The following is a 26,487-nucleotide window of genomic DNA, read 5'->3' as shown; positions in this document are numbered from 1 at the left end:
GGAAGGTGGCTTGCTGAGGCTGGCCGGAAACACGCCCGGCCGCCCCGCCCCGAGCCCCGCCGGCCCCGGTGCCGCCTCCCGCCTCGGCATCGCTGCGCCGCCGCGGGGCTGCTCCGCGCGCGCTCCCGTCCAGCCCGTCCCGCCCTCGCCCGGGCGCGTCTCCTCGGCACGGCGCTCGGCCCCGCAGGCCCGCGGCGGAGGCGCCTTCCCCGGCAGGTGCGGCAGCGCGGGGGGCGCGGCTGGCGGCGGCCGGGCGGGCACAGCCGCGGCTCTGGGGGTGCCGCGGTGGCGGCGCGGGCGGGCGGCCGTGAGGGGGCGAGGGAGCCGCGGCTGTGCCCGCCCAGGGGCCCGGGGAGCGGGTGTGGGCCCCGCGCGGTGTGTGTTTCACTGCGGGCTGTGCGGGCTCGGACCGTGCCCTGCGGGGGGAGTCGCTCTGTCGGTGCCTCCAGCCCCGGCTGCCGCGTGTCAGATTCACAGATTCAACCGGGGTTTCCTCTGAGATCGTCGAGTCCAGCCTTTGACCTGACACCGCCTCGTCTACCAAACCACGGCACTGAGTGTCGTGTCCAGTCTCTTCTTAAACACCTCCAGGGACGGTGACTGTACGACCTCCCTGGGCAGCTGATTCCAATGTCTGATCACTCACTCTGTGAAGAATTTCTTCCTAATGTCCAACCTATACCTCTCCTGGTGCAGCTTAAGACTGTGCCTTCTTGTCCTATCGCTGGTTACCTGGAGAAGAGCCCGACCCCCATCTGGTTACATCCTCCTGTCAGGGAGTTGTAGAGAGTGATGAGGTCTCCCCTGAGCCCCCTCCTCTCCAGGCTGAACACCCCCGGTTCCCTCAGCCGCCGCTCAAAGGCACGGGCTGTGTCCGCAAAGTGCTTCGTTCCCCAGCGAGACGTGGCGTTGTGCTCTGTAAGCAAAGCCCCGTGTCCCACCCCGTGCCAGCGGTGCGGGGGTGCTGGAGGACAGGGCTCCCGGCTGGGGTTCACTGTGCTCCGCAAATGCATCTACTCTGGGGGAGAAATGCAGCAGCGAGAGAAGGTGGTTGGGTCTGACGCGTGGAACGGTCACAGCGCAGCCTGGGGTGTTTTAATAGGGAGATTTCACAAGTCTGTCACCGTTTCTGGAATTTTGCATGTTGTTGCAGTGCTTTCTATGTGTTATTTGAGAGCTCTTTCACACTCCAGGATACGCAGCTCTTGTTCTGATTTCATAGTCTCCTTTACCCTTGAATAATGAACAAGTTTGAATTTCTTACCAAAATTGTATCAGTGTTGTGTTTTTACCCCCTTCTATAACATGATGGTAATACCTTCTTGCCTGCTTTTGTGGTTTTTTTTTTTGTGTGTGACAATGCTCTAGCTGATATTCTGTTATATTCTATCTAGAGACTTTCATGGTTTGGAAAGTGCTGTTTGTTAAAATCTTATAAACCAGTGTCCTGCCAGAATCTTGCAGTTGGTTAAGCATGGAAGGAAATTATAACGATTTATCTTATTGTTTAGATCCTTCCAGTTCAGATAGTTAAATAAATTGTTTCAACAGTAAAGAAACCCCACTAATTTTCCAGATCTTTTCAGATCATTCTGACTGGTGGAAGGAGTTTGGCGGGTTTTTTTCTGTCAGTGAAGAAGTGGCAATATCTGTATGTCTCCTTTTTACCTCCAAGTTCTTCTTTAGATAAGTCATTGTATGTGGGGAGAGTCCCCAACATAAGAAGGATTTGGACCTGTTGGAGCAGATCCAGAGTAGGGCCATAAAGATGCTCTGAGGGCTGGGAGAGTGGGGATTGTTCACCTGGAGAAGAGAAGGCTCTGGGGAGACCTGAGACCCCCTTCCAGTGCCTAAAGGGGCTCCAGGAGAGCTGGAGAGGGACTTTGGACAGGGGTGTGGAGTGACAGGATGAAGGAGAATGGCTTTAAACTGACAGAGAGCAGGGTTAGACGGGATATTGGGAAGGAATTCTTGGCTGTGAGGGTGGTGAGGCCCTGGCACAGGTTGCCCAGAGAAGCTGTGGCTGCCCCATCCCTGGAAGTGTTCCAGGTTCAGGTTAGGCAGGGCTTGGAGGAATGTGGTCTAGTGGAAGGTGTCCCTGCCCATGGCAGGGGGTTGGAATGAGATGAGCTTTAATGTCCCTTTCAACGCAAACCATTCTAGGATTGTAGCTATGTATGTACTGAGGTACCACACTCAGTTATTAAAATGTGGCATAGCTTTACCTTTTTTTAGAGAAGGACATGGTCACTGCATTCAGAAACTGTTTTGACACTCCTGGTGATGGTACCTATGTCTTGTGTAGGCATACACTGGAAGTAGGAAGTGACTGCTGTATTTTTTTCTTGCAGGTTTTCAGGAACCTTATGCTCATAAATAAAACAATAGAAAAATGACATTAAGGAAAGGTATGTGTATATGTGTGTGTGTCTAATTTTTTTTAAAGTATCTTTTGTATCTGAGTTTCTTTTTCTCTGCTTATGCTGATGAACTTTTTTCTCTGAAATTTTCAGTGAACATTTCCATCCTTATTGTGGCTGTTGTAATATTTTTGCTAGTTCTTCATCATAACTTCCTAAGCCTCAGTGACTTCTTGAAACGGGAGTTATCAGGTATGTTGGGTTTTATTTTAATTTTGAAAAAAATGTTGTTCTTTTTAAGATTGGTGGGAAAGCACATGCTCTGACCAGAGAGTGGTTTGGGTAAGTGGGAGGGGACCCTCTGTAGCTCAGCCTTATTTTAGTTCCTTGTGCTGTGTGTGAATATGTGTGGCTAAATGTGGGTAGTTTTTTGTAGTTGTGATGTTCTTCTATTCATTCACATCTCAGATTCTCAAAAGCAGGTGCTCTGTTTTCAGTGTTTGATGCTGGCAGGCTGTGGTCATGTTGAGACATCCAAGTGCTTGCATAGCAGAAATAACTGAAGGTGTTGGGAATTCTAGTGCGGTTATAATAATGTGTAATAATAAAACCAAGTATGTGATGCCATTTGTACTCCACAGATTCAAGTCCCTTAGGACTTCAGCCTATAGATTTCATTCCTGCAGCTCCCCAGAGGCTGATAGATGAGAGGAATGATAAGGAGATTTCTGTGGTCATTGCAGCGTCAGATGAGAGGCTTGGGGGTGCAATTGCAGCCATGAACAGCATTTACCATCACACCAGATCCAACGTGGTTTTCCATATTGTTACTCTGAATGATACAGTGGATCACTTGAGGTAATGATCTTTTCATTGGATTCCCACAACACTGTAAACTTCAGTATCTCTGAGAAGAGAGCTGCCTTTCCCCGGAGCTGCTCTCCTCTGACTTGCAGTCCTGCCTGCTGCTGCTTATTGCAGCTTTTTGGCAAGGCTGCTGTGGGGAGTCCTACAGCTATTCCTTCTGGAGAAGTTTCAGGGATGGAAAAGAGCCATCTTTTCCAACAGGGTTATATCCAACCAATGGAACTGGTGTTCGCTGGTGGAAGGGTTGTTGATGTTACTTATACATTTCATCAAGCAATTCAAATACTGTCAGTCAGGTTTCTCCATTTTCATAGATTGTTCTTTGATCCTTTTATTTTTACCCACCTCTGTCCACGCTGATGTTTTTTGTGAAGGACCTGTGATAACAGGACTGTGTATTTCTAATAAAACAAGAGGCAAGCTCATACCTTTCACGTGTCCCAGGTGAGCAGTGTGCTGGCACTGGGCATGTCCCTGCAGCCACACAGGACACCGCTGGCCTCAGCCAGAAATGACATCCCAGATATGTGTTTGTGGGTAGGGAAGTGAGGGGGGCACATCAAGATCTGGGGCGCTGTCAGTCAGATCTCTTGCTTTTCATTTGATTTTTGTCTCATTAACAAGATCTGTGCCTTTCCCCTGTTTGCAGGCTGTGGCTAAGTGGCACTGCCCTGAAAAACATGAGATACCGAATTTTGGATTTTGACCCTCGTGTCTTAGAAGGGAAAGTACAAGTGGATCCCCAAAAAGCAGACACCTTCAAACCAGTGAGGATGCTGTTGATTACTTTTTGCAATTATTAGTTAATAGCAATATATTTTGATGTTGGCTTTTAACACAACTAGATATCAAAACCACATCTGTTAGCACAGCAGTCTTTTATAATAAAATTCCTAAATCTCAGTAAAAATAAATTTCCAGCTAGTGAGAGATGCATTTGAATGTCTACATATACATGCTTAGTATCATTTTTTGCTGCTAGCTACAGTGAAACACAGCATGCCAACACCTTGGAGATACTACAGATACATGTGGAAATAAGAAATTCTAATACAGACAAATTTTAAAGTTAGTTTATCAATACATAAATTCATAGGAAATCAAGAATTGATGGAACTTGTTTATTTTAAATGACTTGTAGGATATTGCTGCCTATTTTATTTCCTTTACAGAAGTTGTCTTGGACATTAGTGCCATAGATAAGTGCAGGAGAATCAGTCCATTTCACATTTATTTGGACAATTTTTCATTTAATTCTTCACTTCTCTTGCTTTCTTGTTCTCACAGTTAACCTTTGCAAGATTCTACTTGCCCAACTTGGTACCTCATGCAGAGAAGGTCATCTATGTGGATGATGATGTAATAGTGCAAGGTATGGCATCTTTGTTAGCTGCCACTGGCCTTATGCTGAGGGCAGTATCCCATCTCTCAGAGCCCAAACACTTCGAGGAAAGATGTCCAAACTTTGTAAATATGAATGAGTTGGGTTAAACTGAATGGTTTTGTTCAACAGTGGCCTGAACAGAGTGTAACTTGGCACTTAGTCAGGATTGCTTTTGATTTTTCTCTGCCTACTTCCATTTTCCAGATGATATTCTTGAACTTTACAACACTCCATTGAAACCTGGACATGCAGCTGCATTTTCAGATGATTGTGACTCAACCACTAGCAAAGTTGCTGTCCGTGGAGCAGGCAATCAGGTTAGTTTTATTCTGATCCAGTAGGAACAATACCACAGATCCCAGGCATTTGGGAATGTTCTAAATGCTGTGAACCTAAAGATGTGACTGTCCCTGCCCAAACCAATTTATACTGATGTTTGTGTTACAAGTAGCACCTACAGTTTCTGTTTAGGCACAGTAAATGCACTTTGAATTTTTGCTGTGCTGTACAATGAGGGCAATTTCTAGCATGGAACAGCAAGAGGTGTTACAACATCAGAGGGAGAATTTTTCATTTGTGAATGTTTAAAAAGTGCTTTTTCCGAGACTGGTACATACCATATTAATAATATGGTAGTATTAAGACCATGCAGCATTCCTTAAAATATGTAGTGTATATAATCATATTTCCAAAATATGATTATATACACTACTATATATATACTATATATAAGAGCTTTTTTTTTCTTATTTTAAAGGAAGGGATATTTGCTTTAACAACTTCAATTTATGCCTGTCTGTTGTGAGTTGTGCAGAATTTTTCTTTAAATAGGAGTTCCACCATATTTTAAGCTAATTTCTACTCTCTTTTCCCCCCCCCAGTATAATTACATTGGCTTTCTAGATTACAAAAAAGAAACCATCCGAAAGCTCGCCATGAAAGCCAACACCTGCTCTTTCAATCCAGGAGTTTTCGTTGCCAATTTGACGGAATGGAAATTACAGAACATCACTAAGCAACTGGAGAAGTGGATGGCACTTAATGTCATGTAAGTACCCCAAGCTGTGGTGACAGGGCTGGGGTCGTGCTGGTGGCATTTGTTGGATGAAGGGCTGTGTGTGTATCTCTGGGTTCCTGTCACGCCGCTGCAACTGAAAAGTCAACTGATTCAGGGCCACACCAGCATCCTTTCCCAACTTCTTTTCATCTTCTCTTCCAGAGAGGAACTTTACAGTAAGACTCTGGCTGGCAGCATCACAACACCTCCACTGCTAATTGTATTTTACAAGCAGCATTCCAGTATTGATCCCATGTGGAACGTCCGACACCTTGGTACGTAGGAAACATCTGTGACGCCGTTTCCCCAGTGTGGTTTTCCAGGCCTGTAGCTGGACACCTGGTTGATGAGGCAGCAAATGGATCTCTTTTTCCCCTATTCTGTCCCTTGTTCTTTAAGAAACACAGCTTTGCAATATCTTCTTGGGGCTTGTGGGCCTGAGCCTTCATGTTCTTCTTTGAACTACTGAGAGGTAGTTCTTGATTTGACTTACTCACAAAATACTTCTAATTTTACACATATATGTTGTATCTGAAGTGATTTGAGGTGTTTCTTCCAAGACTGTTGAGAAGAACAGACATTCATATCTGTTCTGCTACTCATGAAACCCCAGTGCTGGGAAAGCTTTTTTAGGTTTGGTTTCTGATGAACAGTAAATAGGCTGCTGAGCACATCTGGGTGTTAAGGGTGTTTTAATGAACTTGGAAGTTAAGCCAGTGCATTAAAAAAAATACTAAGAGAGCTTAAAGTGGCATTCAGTTGCACCTGATTTGTTTTTCACTTTACCCTTGCATCTGCCTCCCATATCCCCTCCTTTCTCCATAAATGATAAGATTTCCTTTGTTAAATGCTTTGTTTTGAAGTTAACATTCTGCATGTTGGTGTTCCTGCTGCCTTTATTTCAGGCACTAACGCTGCTTTTTCAATAAAAGGGTCTAGTGCTGGAAAAAGGTACTCTCCTCAGTTTGTGAAAGCTGCCAAGCTGCTCCATTGGAATGGACATTTCAAACCTTGGGGAAGAACAGCTTCCTATGCTGAAGTCTGGGAGAAGTGGTATGTCCCTGACCCTACAGGCAAGTTCAACCTGATCCGCAGACACTCGGAAGCCTATGAAGCAAAGTAGGGCCAGTGTTGGTAACTGATGGTGCTTTCTCAGGAAACTTTTGGAGCCAAGCAGAACATTTCTTTTTTTAGCCAACATGTATTACAGAGCCATCCTTGCCTTCTGGAGCATGAGGTGATGCACTTGTTCAGGTGCAGTTCTGAAATGCACAGGTCCAAAGGAGGCTCATGTCACCTGCATGACAGAAGGTGCTGCTCCAGCAGCACTACAGAAAGCGAGGGAGGATCTCCACAAACAGGCACTTTTGTTTAGATCATTTCAGTCGTGTTCTTCTGCTCTTTACTATGAGTCTTGTAGCAGAGGATCATTTTATCAGTTACAGAAACGTTTCTAAGAACAAGATACAAATTCATTTGGTGCTTGCACCACGCAAATCTTGCACATCAATGTACTGTAATTAAGAGTTGCTTGGGTTCTGGGTTTGTTTTTTGTTGTTTTGTTTTGTTATTCTGTGAAATAGTTCCCTCAACAACCCTTTCATGCATGAAATCTCCCAACCATTTCTGCGTAAGTCTTTCTTGCAGAATTCTACAAAATTGAATCTTTTGTGAAAGATGAATTCTTCAAGTTTTATTTCACTATGCAAAGTGGTTTTAACTGCCAGTGAACACTAAAACATGTTTTGTAAAGTGGTGGATGAAACCTTGTTCAAAAATAAAGCTAATTGTAACATGTTGACTTAAGCCTCGGGTAAATGGCTGCCCATCATCCCTGCTACAGGTTAAGTTGTTTTGTTTTTTTATAGCTGTGCTGTGAAGTTTGAGTAGTAGTTATTATTAGCTGATCTACCCCAGCAGTTATTGTGCCAACTGTTCCCTTTAACAGAGGTTAGAACTGAAGCTGACACTGCTTGTGAACAGTTCTCTGTGGAAAATGTTTAGACAAAAGGCTTTGTGTTCATGCAATGACAGCTGAATGCTGCATGGTCTCAGATACAGGACAAGGGCTCCTTCATGACTATGAGTATGGTTTTAATTCTGCTTTGTCATTTAAAAGGATTTCAAACTGCTTGTCTCATTGCAGTCTCTGCCTATAGTTCTGTCGTGGATGTTGATCTGGTTTGTTACCTTTTGTTTCTTTTGCTGGGTTTTGATGAAAAATTCTTGTCCTTGAAGCAGTAATAAGTTCACTTACCAAACTTTGAAAGATTGTACTGGATCAGCTGGCACCAACTTAATTCAGATGAGCAGGCTGTGTTTGAGCAGGCTGTGTTTGAGCAGGCTGTGTTTGAGCAGGCTTAAAGAAACTCCATCTGTTTGTGTCTACACTTGACACCTTTTTGAGCTGCCTTATGAGGACTATGCCTCAGGATACCTTTAACAGATAGGTTTGTTTTCCCTAAAGAACAAAGAAATCAGACCTAATAGGAAGAAAACAGATTCACAGGATGAAGATGCTCAATATGAAGCATTTATTCTAAATGTTTAATTCTTGGAGCAGCTGTAGGGCCTCCTGGCAATTCTCTTGCTATCCCAGTTCTGCTACAGGCTGAGCACAGTAACACATCCTGACTGCACAGGGCAGAGTTTTGCTTTATATTTAAAAGTTCTTGGCCAGACATGACAGGTGTCACCAGGAAATAACTCTTTTGTTCAAGAGCACTGTAAGAACAAGCACCTTGTTCCCCAGTGAAGGAGGGTTACTAATGTAATCTGTTACTTTTCCCTGTGAAGGTCCAGAACAGATTAAAATACCTTATGTCTAGCTCAAATAAGGACCATTTTTTAGCCACTTTTTACTTATTAAAGTTTTACAAGTTTTGCAAAAATGCACTGAAAAGTTACTGTCTGAAGTCAGGCTCTAGGGATACAGTTCTTATAATCCTTTAGGAAAAGCAATTAAATTTGATGCAGGAATGAAAACTTATCTTGAAACTGAGTTGCTTGAACATGACTAGCATTAAAGATTTACCACTGTTTTGCAGTGAAAAGGACAAACCATTTATCCTTTTGAAACATCTTTTTATAAGACAAAGTGAACAGACTGACTCGGCATATTAGGAATTTTTTTTAAATAGGATTTATTACAGGAAATAAACTTTACGACTTAAAGCTGAATAACAGGCAGTTTCCCAGACTGGAAAATCTGGAACCATCAAGGGATATGCACTACTATATACATTATTTGATACAGCAATAATTGTGAGTCTTTGCAGCAGCTCTGGTGTGCAGCATTCCTCCACTTCTGCTGCAACTCAAGTCTTCAGGGCTGTTCTGAAGGCCAGTAGTAAGAGTGTCCAAACAGTGCCATCACTCCTGATTGCTACACATAGTCTGTATTAAAATCATAGGCATCATCTTCCTCTACTGGCTTATCTAAGCTGAAGGACAGGGAAGTGGAATGTTCACCTTCTGAGAAGAGAAAATCATGTGTTAGTGAAACCAGTGCAAGTGCTGGAGTGCTAGAGACCATCCTTGAAGCCAGAGTTCTTAATACAGACCTGCCATCTGCTCCTCTGAATTTGTAGGGTTTGCTTGTTGTTTTCCAAGCTTTGCTTTCCTGGTGACCTGAACTTTGCTTTCCTACAAGTCAGAGACATCAGAGGTGTGTTATTCAAACATCACTAATGAGATCTCCCATGCAAATGAAACCCAACAGACCCTGAGGATGATGTGGATGTCCCCTTGTACAGCTGGTTAGAAACACACTGCTCAGGCAACTGACTTGGAACTATGTTGTGTCCTTAACTGAGGAAAACAGCCCAACCCTAAGCCAATTAGGTTTAGGTTAATTTGAGTGAAATCAGAGTTGGATCTGAGGTCTTCACTGTAACAATAGGATACAGAAAGAATATCATCATTTTTCACTCTGTGATACTGTGATGAGATCTTAAAAGCAGGACTGTTTAAAAATCAGAAACACTACTGGGATAACACTTTTGATTACAACCAGTGTCTCCAGTGCCTCACTTCACAGCAAGACACTGACTGGGTTCTTGGTGTCAGGATCTAAACAGGTAGAAACCTTAATTTACCTCTTTGACATCATTTTCTTCTTCGTCTTCTTCCACATCATCATCATCGCTTTCTGTAAATCCCTCCTCTTCTTCTTCCTCTTCCTCTTCTTCTTCTTCTTCTTCTTCCTCCTCCTCCTCCTCCTTGGTTCTTTCCATGTTTTTCCACTTTGATCCTTCCTCTATCACTTTACTTTCCTCTATTGTCCCATTTGCCATACCAGCTGACTGGAAAATAATGCTGCTTGCTGGAGTGGGGTATTTTAAAGCTGGCAAAGACATAATTAATTGTCTGTTAAGTCCCAGTCAGACAGCACCAGGTGTAATGCCAACCCTGAGAGGACACATTTTAGTCTTGCCCCCTCCCTGCCATAGCACTCCCACATAGGCAGGCAGAACAAAGGACAATTCTGAGACTGCTAGGAGCTGAAAATCTTAGATTTGAGTATAGGTAAGTTTACCTAAGTAAGTTTAGATTAGATATTAGGAAAAATATCTTTCCTGTGAGGGTGGTGATGCACTGGCACAGGTTGCTCAGAAAAGCTGTGGATTCCCCATCCCTAGAAGTGTTCAAGGCCAGGCTGGATGGGGCTCTGAGCAGCCTGGTCTAGTGGGAGGTGCCCCTGCCCATGGCAGGGGGGTTGGAGTGAGATGATCTTTAAAGTCCCTTCCAACCCAAACCATTCTGTGATTAATGGTAGTGTATCACAGTAACAGTCCTACCTTGAATAGTGTTGCTGTTTTCTTCTTCTAAGTTCTTTAAATTAAAGCCCTCCTGCATTTCAGCTATTTTTTGTTCTGTAAGATATGGTGGTGGTGTCTGAGATCCTGGAGGTTCTGAGTGGTAGCTTATTTTGCCTCTGGGAAATAAAAATCAGCATTAAAAACTAACTAAAGATAACATAGTTAAATCACTGTATTTAAAAATAAAACCCAGAGCACAAAGCTCTGAAACTTCTCAACCTAAATACCCATGTACTATTAGCTGTTTATAGCAGTTTAATAGCTATTTAAATTTGACTCTGAAGTTGTCAACAGTATTAAGTGGATTGCCCACTCCTGAAAGGGAAAAGAAGTGGCATACATTGTCACCACAAATCACCTGCCTGTATAATCATGAGCTGTAAAAGCTGCTGAACAACTTGACCAAGAGAAAAAATCACAGTCAATTACTGATTCTGAGTTACATTTGTTCCCACCCTCAGAATATAGGAATCACCATAAATTTCCACAGAAGATTTGCCACATCCTTTCCTGTGTAGAAGAGAACTACATGGACTTGGTATTTGAGAGGAAGGTGAATTTCCCTAAGAGAGTTACAGCATAAGTCAGCAAGCTGGCTATGGAGTAATGTGCAACAGGCTTTGACTTTTGTCATGTATCCCTCACAACTTTAGAAAATTATCCATGGATGGCATTCCCTAACTCTGTTGGCCAATCCAGCTCTTTACCAAAGTAAAATGTGAGAAATCAAGGGAAAAAATGGAAAAAAGGAAAGGCTCTCCTTTCTAAGTGCTTTGCATGACTTGGAGTTTCTGCTGTGCTCAATTAACAACATGAAAAAGGTGAGCAGCACAGAGCAAAGTTCACAGCATACATACCCTGTCCAGTCACAGAGCACTAATTTAGCTATATTTTCTACATCAGGAACACCTCCCTTTTTCAGCATGCCCCTCTTCTGAGCAAGTAAAGATAAAAACTCCTCAGGGTTCCTGAAATCTGGCATATTGTAGCGCATCATTACCTAGGGCAAAAGAAAATGGCCTGTTCAGAGAGACCCACCTTTCTCTTAGTTTTAGGAATAAAAGAGCAAATCAAATTGCATTACAGTGAGGACAAATGAGAGTGTGAAGAGCTGTTTTTCTCTTGCATGTGGGAGTAAACATTACAAAACAAAATGCCTTCTTCACCAACAAACTCCTTTGCATTCACCCAGACTAGTGCGTGTACAGAGACAGAGCACTGGTCTGTGAAAACAGTCACTGAATGGGAATTAGGCTTAGGTTAATTTGAGTGAAATCAGAGTTGGATCTGAGGTCTTCACTGTAACAATAGGATACAGAAAGAATATCATCATTTTTCACTCTGGGATACTGTGATGAGATCTTAAAAGCAGGTTTGTTTAAAAATCAGAAACATTACTGGGATAACACTCTGGCTGTCAGGATCACAGCATGCTGTTCTACCTTCTCTTGGTAAGGATGAAGGATCACACTTAGCACTGCTACTCTGCATGGTTAGAAGAAAGTAGTGCAGAAACTACCAGAATTAGCTGAAGTGAAAGGAACTTTCATTATTTGGCCTAAGAAACCTACAGAGAAGTGAAATGCAGTGAGAGATGTGGAAAAAGATGGAGCTCACCTGCTGCTTACTGCAGTTATTTATAATGGCATTTACTGCTTCAAGCACATCTGCTGAGCCTGGTTCTTCAGTGTCTATGATACTTCTCAAGGCCAGAGCCAGGGCACTGTTGGAAGGATCTGCAATTATACTTGGACTGTCCAACATCTTTGTCTGCTTATCAATGTGCACAATTTGCATGGACCTGTTCAGAGAGAAATGCACCGTGAGTGGATGATCAGCGAAGGAGTGGTGATGGTGAGGGATGTAAGACACAAAGCTCAGTGTTGGATTGAATATACTTCATACTGACTCAGCTTCAGTGTTTTGTCATCATGTGCTTTGTGTAGGACAGAAATCTAAACCTACAAAAAGTAAGTTTATACAGTGTATCCTCTGGTGAGAGCTTCCATCACACAGATCAACATCTTTCATCTTGCAAATTGAAGTGTGCATTTAAAACTGCACACAAGTGCATATTTTGCACCCAATGGATGGAAGCTGTACACAAACAAAACTCAAGGTAAGTGGAACACAGCAAACAGGGAAAGGAACAGCTTTTATCAGACTCAACTTACTTGGTAAAACCTCTTGCTGTGCTAACATTGCAAGCACGTGCTCCTTTGAGACTGTTGATTATGCTGCTCTTTCCCACGTTAGGGAAACCTGAAGGAAATCACATAAATCCTTGTAAGTTAAATAACATTGATCAAAACTCCATCTTCCAAGTGTCTTTGCTAAGGTGCATCATCAGTGTGAGATCGGAGTTGGATCTGAAGTCCTCACTACAGAAGTAAGACAAAGTGTGTATCCTCATTTCTCACACGGATACAATGACTAGAAAGCCCCTTAGCAAACCCCGTGTTAGCAGTTTTACCCCGTTTGTAACACAGGACCCCAAAGCTTTATGGGAGAAGGAAACTCCTCCTCTCTGTCCAAAAACACTCACCTACTACCCCAACCTGAATGGCTTTGTTTTGAGTCTTGCCATGCTCTTGAAGAAGTTTCAAAAGGCATTTGGTTCCAAAACACTGAGAGGGTGTTGACAAATCAACACGTGCACGTCTTTTTGTGACCTGTTCCTGCTACAGGATTCAAAGGCAAAAAACCCCATGGTCAGGAGCTATTTAGGAAGATAAAATATGTATATTCTGTTTATTGATCTAGATTTATCAATCTACTGTAATTTCAGTGGAAAGAACCCCCCCCCCACTGTACTGCAAAGCTCAGCTGAAGTGTAAAGGCATATCCATCAGTCACAGCAGTGTAATCAAACAAGGGGAAAAGGAATTTTAAAGAAAGAGTTCCTGTTCCTCAACATGCTTCAACATGCATGATTGCAAACACACAACTCACTCATGAGACAGCCTGCAGTGCTCTTACCATAGTCTTGCCCTTCATCAACGTTGCTGATTTAAAAGCAACTGTTGGAAGCTCCTTCTTCAAATAATTCAACCATTTCTCTAAGTTGTCCTTTGGCACTAAATCTGGAAAAAAGAGGAGTTCTTTCACTCTTGTGGATCTTAAATATCACTGTGTGTAGGAAATCTGATGTGGAATTAAAAGTCAGGCCACATTTTGTCCATTTAGGATGTTCCTTTACGACAAATAATGTTTGGCTGAAAATGCTACTAAAGTACCAGGGATGTTCCCCAAAGGCACCCAGTGTCTCCTTTTCCTGCCTAAGCAGAACACATCCCAATTACATTTTTGGCCCCTGTATTAGGTTTTTAAGGCTGGGGTCTTGCTAAAAGACTGTATATGATACAGAGTGATGTTCTGTGAATGATTATCCCACTATCCCTGCAAGGGCTACTCTAATACAAAGTTCCCTTTGCTCTTGCTATTTTATTTTCTGTTTTTTTAGCTGTTGGTAAGTCAATAATTTCCAGCTTTTTTAGTGAGCTCAGAGTTGGAACAAATGTCTTCAATGGAATCTCAGATTCCTTTAAAATCTTCTTCTTAGCTCACCTACCACAGAGCCACACAGTGACCAAGTAACACTCGGAGAAAACCTGTGTTTCTTACCAATTTTGTTCAGAACCAACAGCAGCTTTTTGTTTCCTCCAGAGCAAAGGACAGCTTGCTCCAGCTGAGGACACCGGCAGCCCATCGGATCTCTCGCATCTAAAACCTCCAGAACCACATCTGAGGCCTCAAGCACCTGGGTTAGAAACAAGACAAGACTCTCAAATAAGGCATCGCACACCAGATGACAACAGAAGTTACTGTGTTGTAAACACAGTAAGTTGTAAAATCCCGTAAGTGTTGATGTTTATCACAGACAACCTTTATACTCTCCTGCAGCTGCACAGTCATGCCAAAGAAAGGAAAATAACAAGTGGTCTCATTGCTGACTCTCATCAAATTATATAAAGATAGCTGAAGCACTTCACCTTGTTGAGCTCCCTGCAGAATGATTTCTTTGAATTTTTATTCACTGGTTTTTTAGTCTTTCCTTTAGATTTGCCAGAGGATTCCTGAAGGCACATAAAAACAAAAGCGAATTATTTAAATAAGGATTAGAGTAAATACTTGTGTGCGTACACAGCATGAAAATGTAACATGTAACATCCTGCTTGGGAAGGTGCACTTTCAGAGTGACTTTTAAAAGCTTCACAGAATCAAAATCATACAGGACACCTACCTTTCCCTTCTTTTTAGCTTCTGCTTTCTTTTTAGCTTCCAGCTTCCTCTTCTTTTCATGTTCTTTCTGTCTGTTGAGCTTCTGCTTTTGTTTCAGTTCTTCAAGCTGATTGCAAACAAAATCCAAGCCAGATAAAACATTTTTGAAGGTGGTAAGGAAGACTGTTCTTTCTCCCCATTTCCCTATGTCTGACCCAAGTTCCTGAGACAGGTCAATTAGAAGTCCTGGCTGTCCAAGTGACACTGGGACACGTTTTTTTTGCATCCTACCCTGAAAAGAGTACTGTTGCCTTCAACTGCCTCAAAACCAGAGGCAACCAGCCATTAGCCTGACCCCAAAATAACATTTGTGCAGCAACCACTACAACTGTGCTGCTCCCATGCCACATTACTCCACACTGCAGACAGCAGATCCTTATTTTCTGTATAATCACATCGTGCCAAGATTTAATTTTTAGCACATCCATGCATCCTACCATTGCAAGCAATTTGGAGCACATTAAAAATGACTCTTCCAGCATGTTAACACGTACAGAGAGAAAAAGAAGGTTAAAAATAAAAGAGTCAACTGTTGCACGCTGTACAATCCTGGAAATAAAGATATTATTTTTCCAAAGTATGTGTCTACCAGGACCACCTACAGTCTACCACAACTGCACCTCTGATGCACACACAAAGCTTCCTTGAAGGCAGGAATGGTCTCAGTTCTTGTCCTCTTTGCCACAAGCTGTATTTTACCCTCTGCTTTCTTTGCTCTGCCTCCCGTAGAAGCTCTTCCTTGAACGGTGCAGTGCTGGGAACTCCGGGATCTTTCTTGGGCTTTTTGTGCCCACGTTTCTTGGCCTCCTTCCTGACCTTTCGGTGGTGTTCTCTGATCTGGAGACAGGAACAAGAACACTTGCTCAGTCTAAGCCCCCCCCCCCCCCGAAAAACTTACAGAGTAAAACCCAGCATATTTCTGACCTGCCCGAGGTGGTTTGACTGCATAATGTGTCATTGTAAAGCTACACTTCAATGCACCAGCCCAAAATAATGTAAAACATAAAGATATAAAAAACCTACACTGGAAAACAAATTCCTCACTGAAGCCCAGACTCTTTAACATGCAATATAATACCCTTACTGTGTACGTGTACGCGCGCAACATATTTTAAAATAACACCAAAAAAATGCTGTTAATGTTCTATAGTAACATATAAAAATGCTTTTAGCGGTAAACTATTTAACATGGAGTTTTAATTTGCAGCAGACCCCCCTCCGTTCCCCTATCGCGCACCGTCGGGACTCACCTTCTTCTGGATCTTGTAGCGCTTGTGGCAGCTCAGCCTCTTGCTCGCCTTCCTCAGCTCTGCAACGCACCGGGATCACCGTGTACCGGGATCACCGTGTACCGGGATCACCGTGTACCGGGATCGCCGTGTACCGGGATCGCCGGGTACCAGGATCACCGTGTACCGGGATCGCCGCGTACCGGGCATCGCCACGTATCCCGGGATCCGCCGGGTATCGACACACCCCCCCCGCCGCCCGGGACACGGGCCGAGCTCCGGTGCCCAGCAATCCCCCGCCATTCCCTCGCAGCCCCACGTTTGGATTCCGCCGTCCCAGTGTCCCCGATTCCCCTCTCCCGGTGCCCCATACCACCCCGCGTTTCCCTCAGCTTCTGCTGTCCCCTATTCCCCGCCCTGGCCCCCTGTCGCTCGCTTCGGCCGGGGGCCGGCCCCCCGCGTGCCGCGCCGCCTCCCTCCACCACTCCCCTCCACCGCCCCCCCAGCGCCCCTAGGGCGGCCGTCTGGCGCTGTTCCCGGTGCCGGTGCCATTCCGGTGCCCCCTTTCCGCCCCTCACTCGTCTCCTCAATGGCGCCCGCCACGTGCTCCCGCCTCGCCGGGCGCTGCCGTAAAGCCGCGTACGGCGCTGGCCCGCCGTGGGGGGTTTGTGTTCCGCGCGGGCCCGTGCGCGCATTTGCGGCCCAGCGGCGGCCAGTGTTCGGTGCGGGGCGGTACCGGCGGGACGGGGGCCCGGGCCGGGCGGACTGCCGCCCGCACCCACCGGGGCCTGCCCGGGCGGCGGCGGCACGCCGAGCGGAGCCGGCGGGTTGAGGCGGCGCGGGGGGGAAGGCGCGGGCCCGGAGCCTGGAGGCCCTGCCTCCCTTTGTTGTGGCGGCGGCGGCGTGGCGGGCCGCCCGAGCGCCGCAGCGGCCCCGCCCGCACCGGCCGCGGGGCGCCGAGCGCAGCCTGTTCCCCTGTCACCCACCTCGCCGGCCGCTGGGCCGCGCCGCTGTGCCGGCCGTGGTGCCCGCCGCGTTCCCGTCCGTGTTCCCGTGTCCGGGGCCGGGCCCGCGCTGTCCCCGGGCCCCGGGGTCCCGCCCAGGTGCTGTGGCAGCGCGGGCCGGGGCGGCACCGCCGTCCCGTGGGCCCGGTGCCAGCCCAGGTGTTTTCTTTGTCTGCCGCTCCTCCCGGCGGGCGGTCGGGGCGCTCCGCGGGAATTGTGTGTCTGGCTCTTTGTTTGTTATCCCGGTTTGTTGTCCATGGGTGTGCGGCGACTCGCGCCTTCCCCGGCTCGGTCCTGTTACAGGGTCTGGTTCCTGCCGTCCCCCCGTCCCGTCCCGTTGCGGGTTTCAATGGGATCGGTAACCGGGGGAATTCGGACGCGTTTGCCGCCCTTGTTCCCTTGGCGAAATTTACCGTGTTCAGTGTTTCTGTTGAAACGTGGGAGACTCCGATAACGATACTCGCGGTATCTGTGGGCTTCTAGCTCTTCTCTACACGGAGGCAGAAAATGAAATGAGTGCTAGAACGCAGCAGCTTGTTTTAAGCGTGTTGTGTCAGATGTGCGTAAAACTTGTCCGTGTGGTGAGGTGAGAGAGGGTAACACTTGTGGTGCTCAGTCTGGTGCAGCTTTGGGAGAGACAGCCCTCCACCTGTTGTGTGTGTAGCGGTGTACTTGTGAGTTAGTGGTGGCCAAAGCATTTCTCGAGGAGCCGTCTGTGCCTTTGTGACATTTTTACGGGTGGTGGGAGCGATTCCTGAGAAGATGCTCAAGCTCCTGTTGCACTGGAGGTGGAGATTCTTGGTGTGACTGTTGAGACTTGTGAGCCAACTCAGAAGTTGGCTTCACAGCTAGACTGCAGAAGAGAGTCTAGGAGACGTGTTCTTAAGCAAAACAATATATTTCTGTGCTTGTGATTGTGGAGATCTCCAGGGAAGTTTGCATTTAGGAGCCTCACATTTTTTAGGAGTTTTGCTTAAGCAGATCCCTCACTGAGTATTCACATTGTTGTCCAGACTGATGTGTGTTTTGCATGGTTTTTAGAAGAGAAAAATGTGTTTTGGAGGCTGTGCACAGCGTGCTCAGGGTGTCTGGATCACACAGGTGGTCACCAGTGTCAGCGTATGGCTGAGAGAGAGTGTATGGCATTCATGCCTTGGGTCGTGGATGTGGAGAATCTGCTGTGCACTTTGGAGGCAGATGCTGGTTGGAAGGTCCCCAAATCTTTATTTCAGGGTGGAATTGGACTGAGTGTACTGTTGGGTTCCTAGTTGAACCAGATGTGGCCCCTCCTGCCTTTATTCCACAGTAGGACTGGTGTTTCCTATCAGCCTGCCCACCAGCATGCCTGGTGTTGGCCATTCCAAACTGTAGCCCTTTGACAGAAGTTGGAGGCAGTGCCAAAGCAAGAGGCTGATTGTTCCCAAGATGAATTGCCTACTAATAAAGCACAGAGTTTCTCTGCATGTCTGTGTTATGAAAATGTCCAGAGTGCTGAACAGGAAAAGAGTCTCTCTGGGGTTTGATTGAAGGCAGTGGTTGGATAAACTCCATAGAAGCAAATATTTTGCCATAAAATGGTTCTGTGTGTTTCACATGGAATTTATGGGGGGAAAAAAATAAGGCTTTGAGACTGCTTAGGAATTGAAAGAGAATATCTTTAGTGAGCCTGTGTGGCTGGATACTTGATATTGCTTAGTTCTGAGGACAAAAAGCCACTCTGAAGAGTGATGGAGATGCATCATCACTGTGGAGTTTATGAAATGTTTCTTGACCTTAAGATGATGTTGTTATTGTTATAAGCACTGCGGTACTTTGCATTCTGTAACTTTTACTGCTTTCTGGTTTTTACTCTCAGGTCAGATATCACTTATGTTTACTCTCTGCTCTGCTTGATGAATCATTCTCCAGCAAGTGGCTGTGAAATCTGTGATATGTATTCAGGAACATTAGAGAAATGTATTTTTGTGTGAAAATGACAGAAGTGTCTGGCATTCTGTGTACAAAATTACTTTGTAGAGTTTCTGCTGGGCTAAAAAAAGTTACCTTCTGTTTCTTGCTTTTTTTCTCTGTCGCTGTAATTATCCAAGTTATTCTTTATCTATCTACTCTCAATTTTCTTCTCTCTCTCTTTCCTTCTTCTTGTCTTCCAGTTCTGGCTGTACTAACAGCATTACTGGTCTGCTACTCTTAGAGTGTCACCTTCTCCCAGTATCTGTGCTTGGCCATCAGACACTATGAGGAGACTGGCTTTTCGAGGTGCTGGTTCTACTCTGGTAAATCTGGTAAATTATTGATTGTGTCTCCATTCCTCTGCCTTAGCCTTTTGTTTTTCTTTTTACTGTTAAGTTATTCCTACCTTATTCATCTCATTTGTGTGCTTGGACTTGACTCTGACATAAATGCTTTAATGTGGTTACGTTGTGCTGCCATACCCTGTAAATCAGCTGAGTAACAGAGGCTTCCTAGAGGAAAATTCCTTGATTTGGTTGGAAAATGGGTATGGGCTGGATTAGATGCATCTGTTCTGTCTTCAGCCTTTGAGATAACCACAAATAAAGATATTTTTCTGATGCTGTCAGTGGAAGTTGGGAAAGAGCCAACAGCTTGTTCCGTAAATTACCGTAGTTGTTGCATGGTGGTTGTTCTTTTGTCACTGTTTGTGTTGGTAAATGGAAAACTGTGGCTGAAAGAGGAGGTGGCTTTTTCTGCTTCTCAGTGATTGAGCCATTCATCCTACACATAAAGTGGGAGTGGGAGGTCCTATGATGGTCCAGACCTTTTTTTCCACTTAACTATAACACAAGGTATTCAGTAACCGTTTTCATTTGTAATTTGTTTTCTTCCTGGTTTTGTTTGTTTGCATTTTTGTTTCGTTGATCTGATTTTTGTTTGCTTTTTGGTTTTGTTTTTTTAGTTTGACATGGAATTACGTGTTTTCACACCAGAACTGAGCATATGTTTCTGTACAGCTTTTTTGTCGAAAACAGTGGTTCTTGCTTAGTTATCATGCATGGGATGGGGTATCAAAATTTAGATAGTTTAAGAACATGTTCTGGTAAGAGCTACTAAGTTCATCCCATTATTGTGACCCTGAGAGTTTCTGACCTTGCTGCCCTTAGTTACTATAAAACTGTGGGAGCATTTTGACTTCCCTTTACTTTTGGGAACTTTCACAAAAATGGTGTTTGGATCTGTGGTTTAACTGACCTACAGTGTACAGCAAACATATGTAACTCCTCCAGAGCACTGCTGCTTCTGTAGTTAGCTCTCCCCAGAGGGTCTGGATGCAATGCCACGAGTTTAAGAGCATGTCTCTTCATTATAGAAGAAGTTGGATTCCATGGGTTCCAAGAGGCGAAGAGCTACCTCGCCTTCCAGCAGCGTCAGCGGAGGAGACTTCGACGATGCCCATCACTCCACAAACATACCAGGCCCAAGCAGAAAGAGGAGGAGACTTTCCAATCTCCCAACTGTAGATCCTGTTAGTACCTTCTTATTACACACTTTTTTTTTCTTGGTAATACTGTATCTTACCTGGGATTGTGAAGTGGGTGATTATATGTAGCACACGCACACTGGGTCTGAATCTGTTCCCGCCTCGGTTGAGCTTTGTTTAGGATCTCATTCAGCTTTGGTTTGGTCTTGTCGCCCCAGTTTCATCTTTTTCTTTCCTGTTCTGCTTTTCTTTTTCTGCTGATGATTTTAGCAGATGGAAGGATGTTGGAGAAGGAGCTGAAATCATAATTTGCTGGAGTTGAGAGCTGTGTCTGCATAGCAAATGCAGAGAGGATAAGTGGGGAATGGCACAGGCAGTGATTGCTCAAGTGTACAAAGCTTCTGTGATGCCTCTGAGTTAGCAATCTAATGTTAATTAATTGCAGGGCAGAAGAACCCCTGTTGTTTTCATAGATGGCTGTAACTTGGAGAGAATTGTGCTGAATTCATTTACATTTTGGATGTTTTACCTAGAATTAGTGTTGAAATAAAGCTTCCTGGGTTCAAAAAAGAAATGAAAATTCTGCATACCTGGCATACTTGTCAGGTATCCTACTAATGTGGGAGGTGCTCCAGTTGCTTCTCACTTCTGCTTGAGAGCTGTGCATTGGCAGCTTGTCTTAACCTTTTTAAGCAGGATTTGGTTTGTTGCCTCCTTAAAATGTTCTCCTTTTTCCTGACTTCCTTGTTGCTGCGTTTCAGATTGCTGTATGCCATGAGCTCTACAACACCATCAGAGATTACAAGGATGAGCAGGGAAGGCTCCTCTGTGAGCTCTTCATCAGGGCACCGAAGCGAAGGTAAGACCACAGTCCTGGGGAATCCTTCAACCTGAGACTGAACCAGGGAGTGAGGTGGAAATTGATAAATACTTCAGCATTAATTTGTGCAAAATCTAAGCAGTGTTTGATCCAAGTATTTGATCTCCTTGTTCAATGGGCCATGCTAACATTAGTGCCCCTTTTCAGGCAAAAAAAAGCCACTGAATTAATTTAAAATGTTTTTTGTGGCACCTTCCTAAGACGTCTGTGCCTTTGGTTATAAAATATTGTACATAAGTGGTGGAATGTAACACTTAGGGCATATCTTGGAGAGGTTAATGGAAGTGACCCTTGAAAATGCAGTAGATAAGTAAGAGACTGAATTTTATCTTAAACTCAGAAAACTGAGGATGATAACAGAACATATATAAAGTAAGCTGACTAATAGACTGCTGTGCAGATCTTTTAGCTGTAACAAAAATGTGTTGGAAATTGCTTTGTTTTATTTAGTCATAGGCATGTACAAGCTTTAATGCTGTGGTTTCGGTTTTACTCTTGGATTTTAATGCCTGTTTTTGTCATTGCAACAGGAATCAGCCAGATTATTATGAAGTGGTTTCTCAGCCAATTGATTTAATGAAAATCCAACAAAAGCTAAAGATGGAGGAATATGATGATGTGAATGTGCTGACTGCTGATTTCCAGCTCCTCTTTAACAATGCAAAGGCTTACTATAAGGTGAGGAAAATACATGTAAAGGCTCAAATTCATTGTGAAAGGGGTAGAGATATGTTCAAATTCTTCCTTGGTTTGGCCAAAAAACTTCAATTTAGCCTGTATTACTAGTAAGAGAACAGAACACATTGCAGTTATTTGCATATATTTCCATAAGTTTGACTATATCCCCATAAGACATCCTACAATAGCAATTTTTCTGTGGAAAACTATAAAATAATGTGGGGAGGTTCTTCATGTAGTTCTCCAAAAGAGATAGAAAGCAAAAATAGAGATGTGAACTGAGAAAAATATTCTTCTGTTAAACCCTTCTCATTTTACAACACACTCCATGTAAATAGAAAAAGATTAATTTTTTTTCCCCAAAAGGAAATGTTTTTGCCTAAGCATACACTAGGAGTTTTGGATCTTTCTCTTCTATTTGCCACTTAATAAAATGAGAAAAGGCACATTGATTATCATGGTCAGTGATCATAAATTGTGAGTGCACGTGACAGTGTATTTCAACAAGTTTGCAACCTCCTGACCCTTCTCCCAAACTGGGTGTGTGTTTTATTTTAGATGGAAATGGTTTTTATTGCAGTTTCTGTGAAGAAGTGGTGAAAAAATGGATTTATCTTCCTTAATGAAAGGCTATTTTAAATCCATAAAGCAGTGAAATTATATGTAGTGACTGAGATGATACAGCAAATCTAAACCTGCTAATATTGCCTTTCATGTATTTTTGACTGGGGAGATGATCCAAAATGCTTTCTGAATAACCCAGCAGGCATAACCAGGTGACATCCAGAAAAGCAGGATGTGTTTTTCTAATGTGAGTGTGTGGCTTTTTGAAAAACAGATTTATGGATTAATGCATTTGTACATTCTGCTTCCAGCAGAAAAACTACAAAGGTTTCCAAATTCATTGTGTACTCTGGGAGCTTTGCAAGGCACTCACCAGGAAAAAACCAACATGAATGGGTTTATATTTGAGGGAGAAGGACCTGATGGCAGGAAAGAGCGATCAGAGTTCTACAGAATGTGTGCTGCCTTTGCCTGCAGAATAGAGGATTTAAAACTATGCATCAGAAAAATCCTGTATGTAGAATAGAAATAGGTGTCCATTATTCTGGGATGAAGGAACGGTGAAGTTTCCAGATAATTATGGAGTTGTGAGCTGGAGATGTGGCACACAAACATAACCCTTTTTTCATCTTTTACCTTACCCACACAGCTCCATGGACGTGTAAACCAGGGACAGTGATTCATTGTCAAGGGCTTTATTGCAGCAGGTGTTTTGTTGGCAGTGCTAGAGCAGAACAGAAACCTTTGGGGTTTTTGTATCACAGTACAAGTTTCACACTTCTGAGCATCTTGCATTAATACAGAAGGAGTATTAATGTGGAGCAGAATACCCTTAAAATCTGTTCCTCATAACCAACACTTGGTCTAATGTGCTGAGAATATTTAAGATTAAGAACAGTTCTCATGTTGGTTTCTCATTTGTGTTACAAGCTGTCAGATATTGAGAGGGTGAAGTAAGAAGGGTGTAATCAGCAGTAATAAGGTGACATATCAGCAGGAGTACCTGAAATAGAGCTTAAATGACAGAGGAAAGGGAAAGAAAAATACATGAGTTGAAAAGCTCTCTTTGTTCTGGGTGGTGTTCTGAAGTAGTGGTGTTAATAGGCATGTGCTTGCCTGCCACTACCAACTCTGTATTTACAGAAGGTAATTTTCTGAGTAATTCTTTTAGCTCTTCCAAAACATACAGCTAGAGGTGTACCCAGCTGGGAGCATGTTGTCAAGTTTGTTAGAATTTCCCAGTTAATGCTGAGTGTAAATAGTTGCAGTGCTTTCAGAGATATTGGCATGTTTATTGGCAGTCTTCTGGAGAAGTTAATTTTCAAGTACCACACAATGGCAGCAGTATTGGCTTAAATCACATTTTTGATTGATACTTAGTCTGTTTTAAATACTGGTGCTTCAGCAAAACTAAGTGATTTCTCCAGATTCATCTAATTGGCTTGTCCAAGCCTCAATCCAGGTAATTTTATTGCTAAGTTTTCTGAAGACTTAAATGCTTTGGAGTGATAGGCATTATATTTTCTGGTGCTTATTGTGATTCTTAACTTCTCTGTTGAAGAATGAGTGAAGCAGGACTTTCCCAGGTTTTCTGTTGTTTACTAGCTGCATTTAATACCTTTCAACAAATACTTGATACATTTCCTTCAGATGAGAACCATCTGAGTCATGACCAGAACGTTTGCTTTGGTTTTGCAGCCTGATTCTCCTGAGTATAAAGCTGCCTGCAAACTCTGGGAGCTGTATCTGCGCACAAAAAACGAGTTTGTTCAGAAAGGTGATGCTGAGGAGGAAGATGATGAGGAGGAAGGACACGACAATCAAGCAAATTCTGAATTAGTAAGTGTGGGCATGACAGCTGCAGGTGGGGGAGGCCATGGCTGTGTGTGTCAGCTGACTCTGGGAGGGTGAAAAAGCACTGAGTAATATTTTCATGATTAAATTATGCCCCAAGGGCTATTTCTTATGCAAGTTCATTGGTTAATAATTTCACAGCATCCTATGTGTGTTTCATTCTGCATAGCAAAAAAAGAAGCAGGGAGGTTTTCTGATATGGATAAAGCCTGGTTCTGGTTCAGTTGAAATAATATGATGTGTTTTTGATATTGTGCCAACACTGAGGCTTGTTGCAGGCAAGCCTTGCATCTGATGACATAATTTTCCAGCAAGTGTCCCATTCAGTTAGTGCAGCTGTTCCTGGAGTGGTTTCTAAGCCAGATAGGATGAGAGGAAGTTTGGGCTTGTCTGGACTGTGTGATGTTGGGATTCATGTTTTCATTAACAATGTGATGTGTGTCTGACAGTCTCCAGTGTAAACCTGAAATTAAAGTTTTCTAAGGTGTTTTACCTAAATGGATAAACAGTGTTGTCTTCAAAAGTTTCATCCATGTTTTGTAGCTGATTTTTTCTGTGTTTGAACTGCCAGTTCCTATATATCAGTGCAATTTGAAGCATTCCACTTTGGCTGCTATTAAAATTTACTGTGACTTTGTTTCTTGCTTTAGTCATCTCCAGGTTACCTGAAGGAAATTCTTGAACAGCTTCTTGAAGCTGTAGCTGTTGCCACAAACCCATCAGGCCGCCTCATAAGTGAACTGTTTCAGAAACTTCCATCTAAAGTGGTGAGTATTTCAGTAATATTGTTGTGATCTGAGTTGGATACTTGGACATATTTATAACTGGTGTTATACTCTGTGATGGCCTCGCTCAGGATGCAGTTGTTTGGTTCTGTCTCATCACTGACAAAGTCCAGCTGTTGGTAGAACTTCCCTCCCTTCTTTATTCCTACCCATCAGGGCTTGCCCTGTTCTGCCAGTTTAGGTAACAGGGATTTTTTTTGATGCAGAGTTTTTAATCTTTTTAAATATGTCAGATTCCACTGTTCTCTGGTGAAAAAATTTTAACCAGCAGAATAAACACTCTGAAGACCATCACCATGTATTTGACTTTCAGTCAGAACAGTTCCTTTGTGTCAGTTTATTGATGAATTATAATTCCTTGTGTGTGCCTTATGACCTGGCTTGTCCAAATTGAAGCCCAGTGCCACGTTTATGAAGTTTGCACTGTTCTGATCTGCAGTTCTCGTTCTGTGAGCTGTTGGAACCATAGCTTTGTGACTGTGGGTAGTAATACATAACTAATTCTTGTTTTCCAGCAATATCCAGATTATTATGCAATAATAAAGGAACCCATAGATCTCAAAACTATTGCCCAAAGGATACAGGTACAGTATGAACATATTAATATATCAGACCTGTTTAACAGTAAGCATCCTAAAGTTGTTAGAAGCCAGAATTCATGGTGGTGGGGAAGGGCATGTTTTTTCCCCTGCTATTAAAAAATCTGCACACTGTGCTGATTTGTTTTGTCCTGGGTTAGGAGAAGTAGCTGTGTGGAAGATCAAGCCTTGTAAACTGTGGTGTGCTGGCACTGAGCCAGAATATTTTGGGTTCCTTGATGTTTAGTGGTTTAAAGCAGTTCCTTGGCAAGCACTGCTAATGTGAAACACTGAAGTGCTGAGGCTTGGTCGTGCATTATCATCACCTACTTTTGTTCTAGTGCTATAAATAGATGTTTTGTACTGTTGCATTTTTCATCTTACTTTTCCAGTAATTTGAAGTATTGTTCTGTAATTTTAGCATTTTGAGTAGTAGTGAGGGAAAGGACATAGAGTAATTGAACTAGAGAATAAAGATAAAACAGCATTTTGTCAGAACTCTTCAAAATTAAGAAAATATGATCTGTTAAGTATTTTTTCAGTCTTTTACTTGGCATTCATAAGCTTTATAAGGACTTAGCATGTGTGTATGTTACTTTCTTTTTTTGATTACTTTTTCCAGATACTTACCTGTCCTCTTTATAAATATATTATCGTTTCCTGTAAACATTCCCTTTATTCTATATGAATTCCCTTTGCTTTTCACTATT

At 43.5% G+C, this 26,487-nt stretch overlaps 3 protein-coding genes and 4 non-coding genes across 14 annotated transcripts in view; 2 read left to right on the top strand and 5 right to left on the bottom strand.

Moving 5' to 3' along the window:
* The first annotated feature begins 153 nt into the window (after nucleotides 1–153).
* GLT8D1 (glycosyltransferase 8 domain containing 1) lies at nucleotides 154–7,469 on the top strand. Its single transcript, XM_029958252.1, has 10 exons — nucleotides 154–216; nucleotides 2,352–2,408; nucleotides 2,514–2,612; nucleotides 3,002–3,218; nucleotides 3,877–3,994; nucleotides 4,515–4,599; nucleotides 4,816–4,928; nucleotides 5,493–5,659; nucleotides 5,831–5,943; nucleotides 6,601–7,469. Exons 2-10 carry the CDS (start codon nucleotides 2,393–2,395, stop codon nucleotides 6,789–6,791), a joined length of 1,119 nt encoding a protein of 372 aa, XP_029814112.1. The 5' UTR covers nucleotides 154–216; nucleotides 2,352–2,392; the 3' UTR covers nucleotides 6,792–7,469.
* Nucleotides 7,470–8,787: 1,318 nt separating this feature from the next.
* On the bottom strand, nucleotides 8,788–16,301 carry GNL3 (G protein nucleolar 3). Its single transcript, XM_029958353.1, has 15 exons — nucleotides 16,154–16,301; nucleotides 16,020–16,078; nucleotides 15,469–15,606; nucleotides 14,732–14,836; nucleotides 14,481–14,564; nucleotides 14,113–14,248; nucleotides 13,468–13,571; nucleotides 13,034–13,169; nucleotides 12,663–12,750; nucleotides 12,106–12,289; nucleotides 11,346–11,488; nucleotides 10,468–10,604; nucleotides 9,766–10,013; nucleotides 9,232–9,313; nucleotides 8,788–9,142 (listed from the first exon to the last, which is right to left on the bottom strand). The coding sequence occupies exons 1-15, from the start codon at nucleotides 16,299–16,301 to the stop codon at nucleotides 9,054–9,056; spliced, it is 1,881 nt and encodes a 626-aa protein (XP_029814213.1). The 3' UTR covers nucleotides 8,788–9,053.
* Nucleotides 9,521–9,596, bottom strand: LOC112840980. The gene has a single exon (XR_003212642.1). It is a non-coding gene; the product is annotated as a small nucleolar RNA SNORD19 (small nucleolar RNA).
* LOC112840979 lies at nucleotides 11,751–11,826 on the bottom strand. The gene has a single exon (XR_003212641.1). It is a non-coding gene; the product is annotated as a small nucleolar RNA SNORD19 (small nucleolar RNA).
* Nucleotides 12,356–12,433, bottom strand: LOC112840981. Its single transcript, XR_003212643.1, has one exon. It is a non-coding gene; the product is annotated as a small nucleolar RNA SNORD69 (small nucleolar RNA).
* LOC112840978 lies at nucleotides 13,978–14,053 on the bottom strand. The gene has a single exon (XR_003212640.1). It is a non-coding gene; the product is annotated as a small nucleolar RNA SNORD19 (small nucleolar RNA).
* A 2,781-nt stretch (nucleotides 16,302–19,082) lies between the features above and the next one.
* Nucleotides 19,083–26,487, top strand: part of PBRM1 (polybromo 1) — a 55,795-nt gene continuing 48,390 nt past the window's right edge. For 4 of the 8 annotated variants that reach the window (XM_029958215.1, XM_008923297.3, XM_008923304.3 and 1 more), the window contains exons 1-7: nucleotides 19,085–19,275; nucleotides 20,328–20,483; nucleotides 21,200–21,297; nucleotides 21,849–21,996; nucleotides 24,259–24,399; nucleotides 25,065–25,181; nucleotides 25,715–25,783. In XM_029958215.1, the coding sequence (XP_029814075.1) occupies nucleotides 19,237–19,275; nucleotides 20,328–20,483; nucleotides 21,200–21,297; nucleotides 21,849–21,996; nucleotides 24,259–24,399; nucleotides 25,065–25,181; nucleotides 25,715–25,783 (768 nt within the window). In that variant the 5' untranslated portion in view covers nucleotides 19,085–19,236. Of the gene's footprint in view, nucleotides 19,276–20,327; nucleotides 20,484–21,199; nucleotides 21,298–21,848; nucleotides 21,997–24,258; nucleotides 24,400–25,064; nucleotides 25,182–25,714; nucleotides 25,784–26,487 lie in introns of all 8 variants that reach the window. The other 4 variants (XM_008923279.3, XM_008923288.4, XM_018068568.3 and 1 more) reach the window with 4 other exon arrangements.

Source organism: Manacus vitellinus, unplaced genomic scaffold (genome assembly GCF_001715985.3).
Source record: "Manacus vitellinus isolate BGI_N305 unplaced genomic scaffold, ASM171598v3 scaffold_14_pilon, whole genome shotgun sequence".
Classification (NCBI taxonomy): Eukaryota; Metazoa; Chordata; class Aves; order Passeriformes; family Pipridae; genus Manacus; species Manacus vitellinus.
Note: the sequence above shows the minus strand (reverse complement) of the source record. Positions and strands in the feature narration are given on the sequence as shown.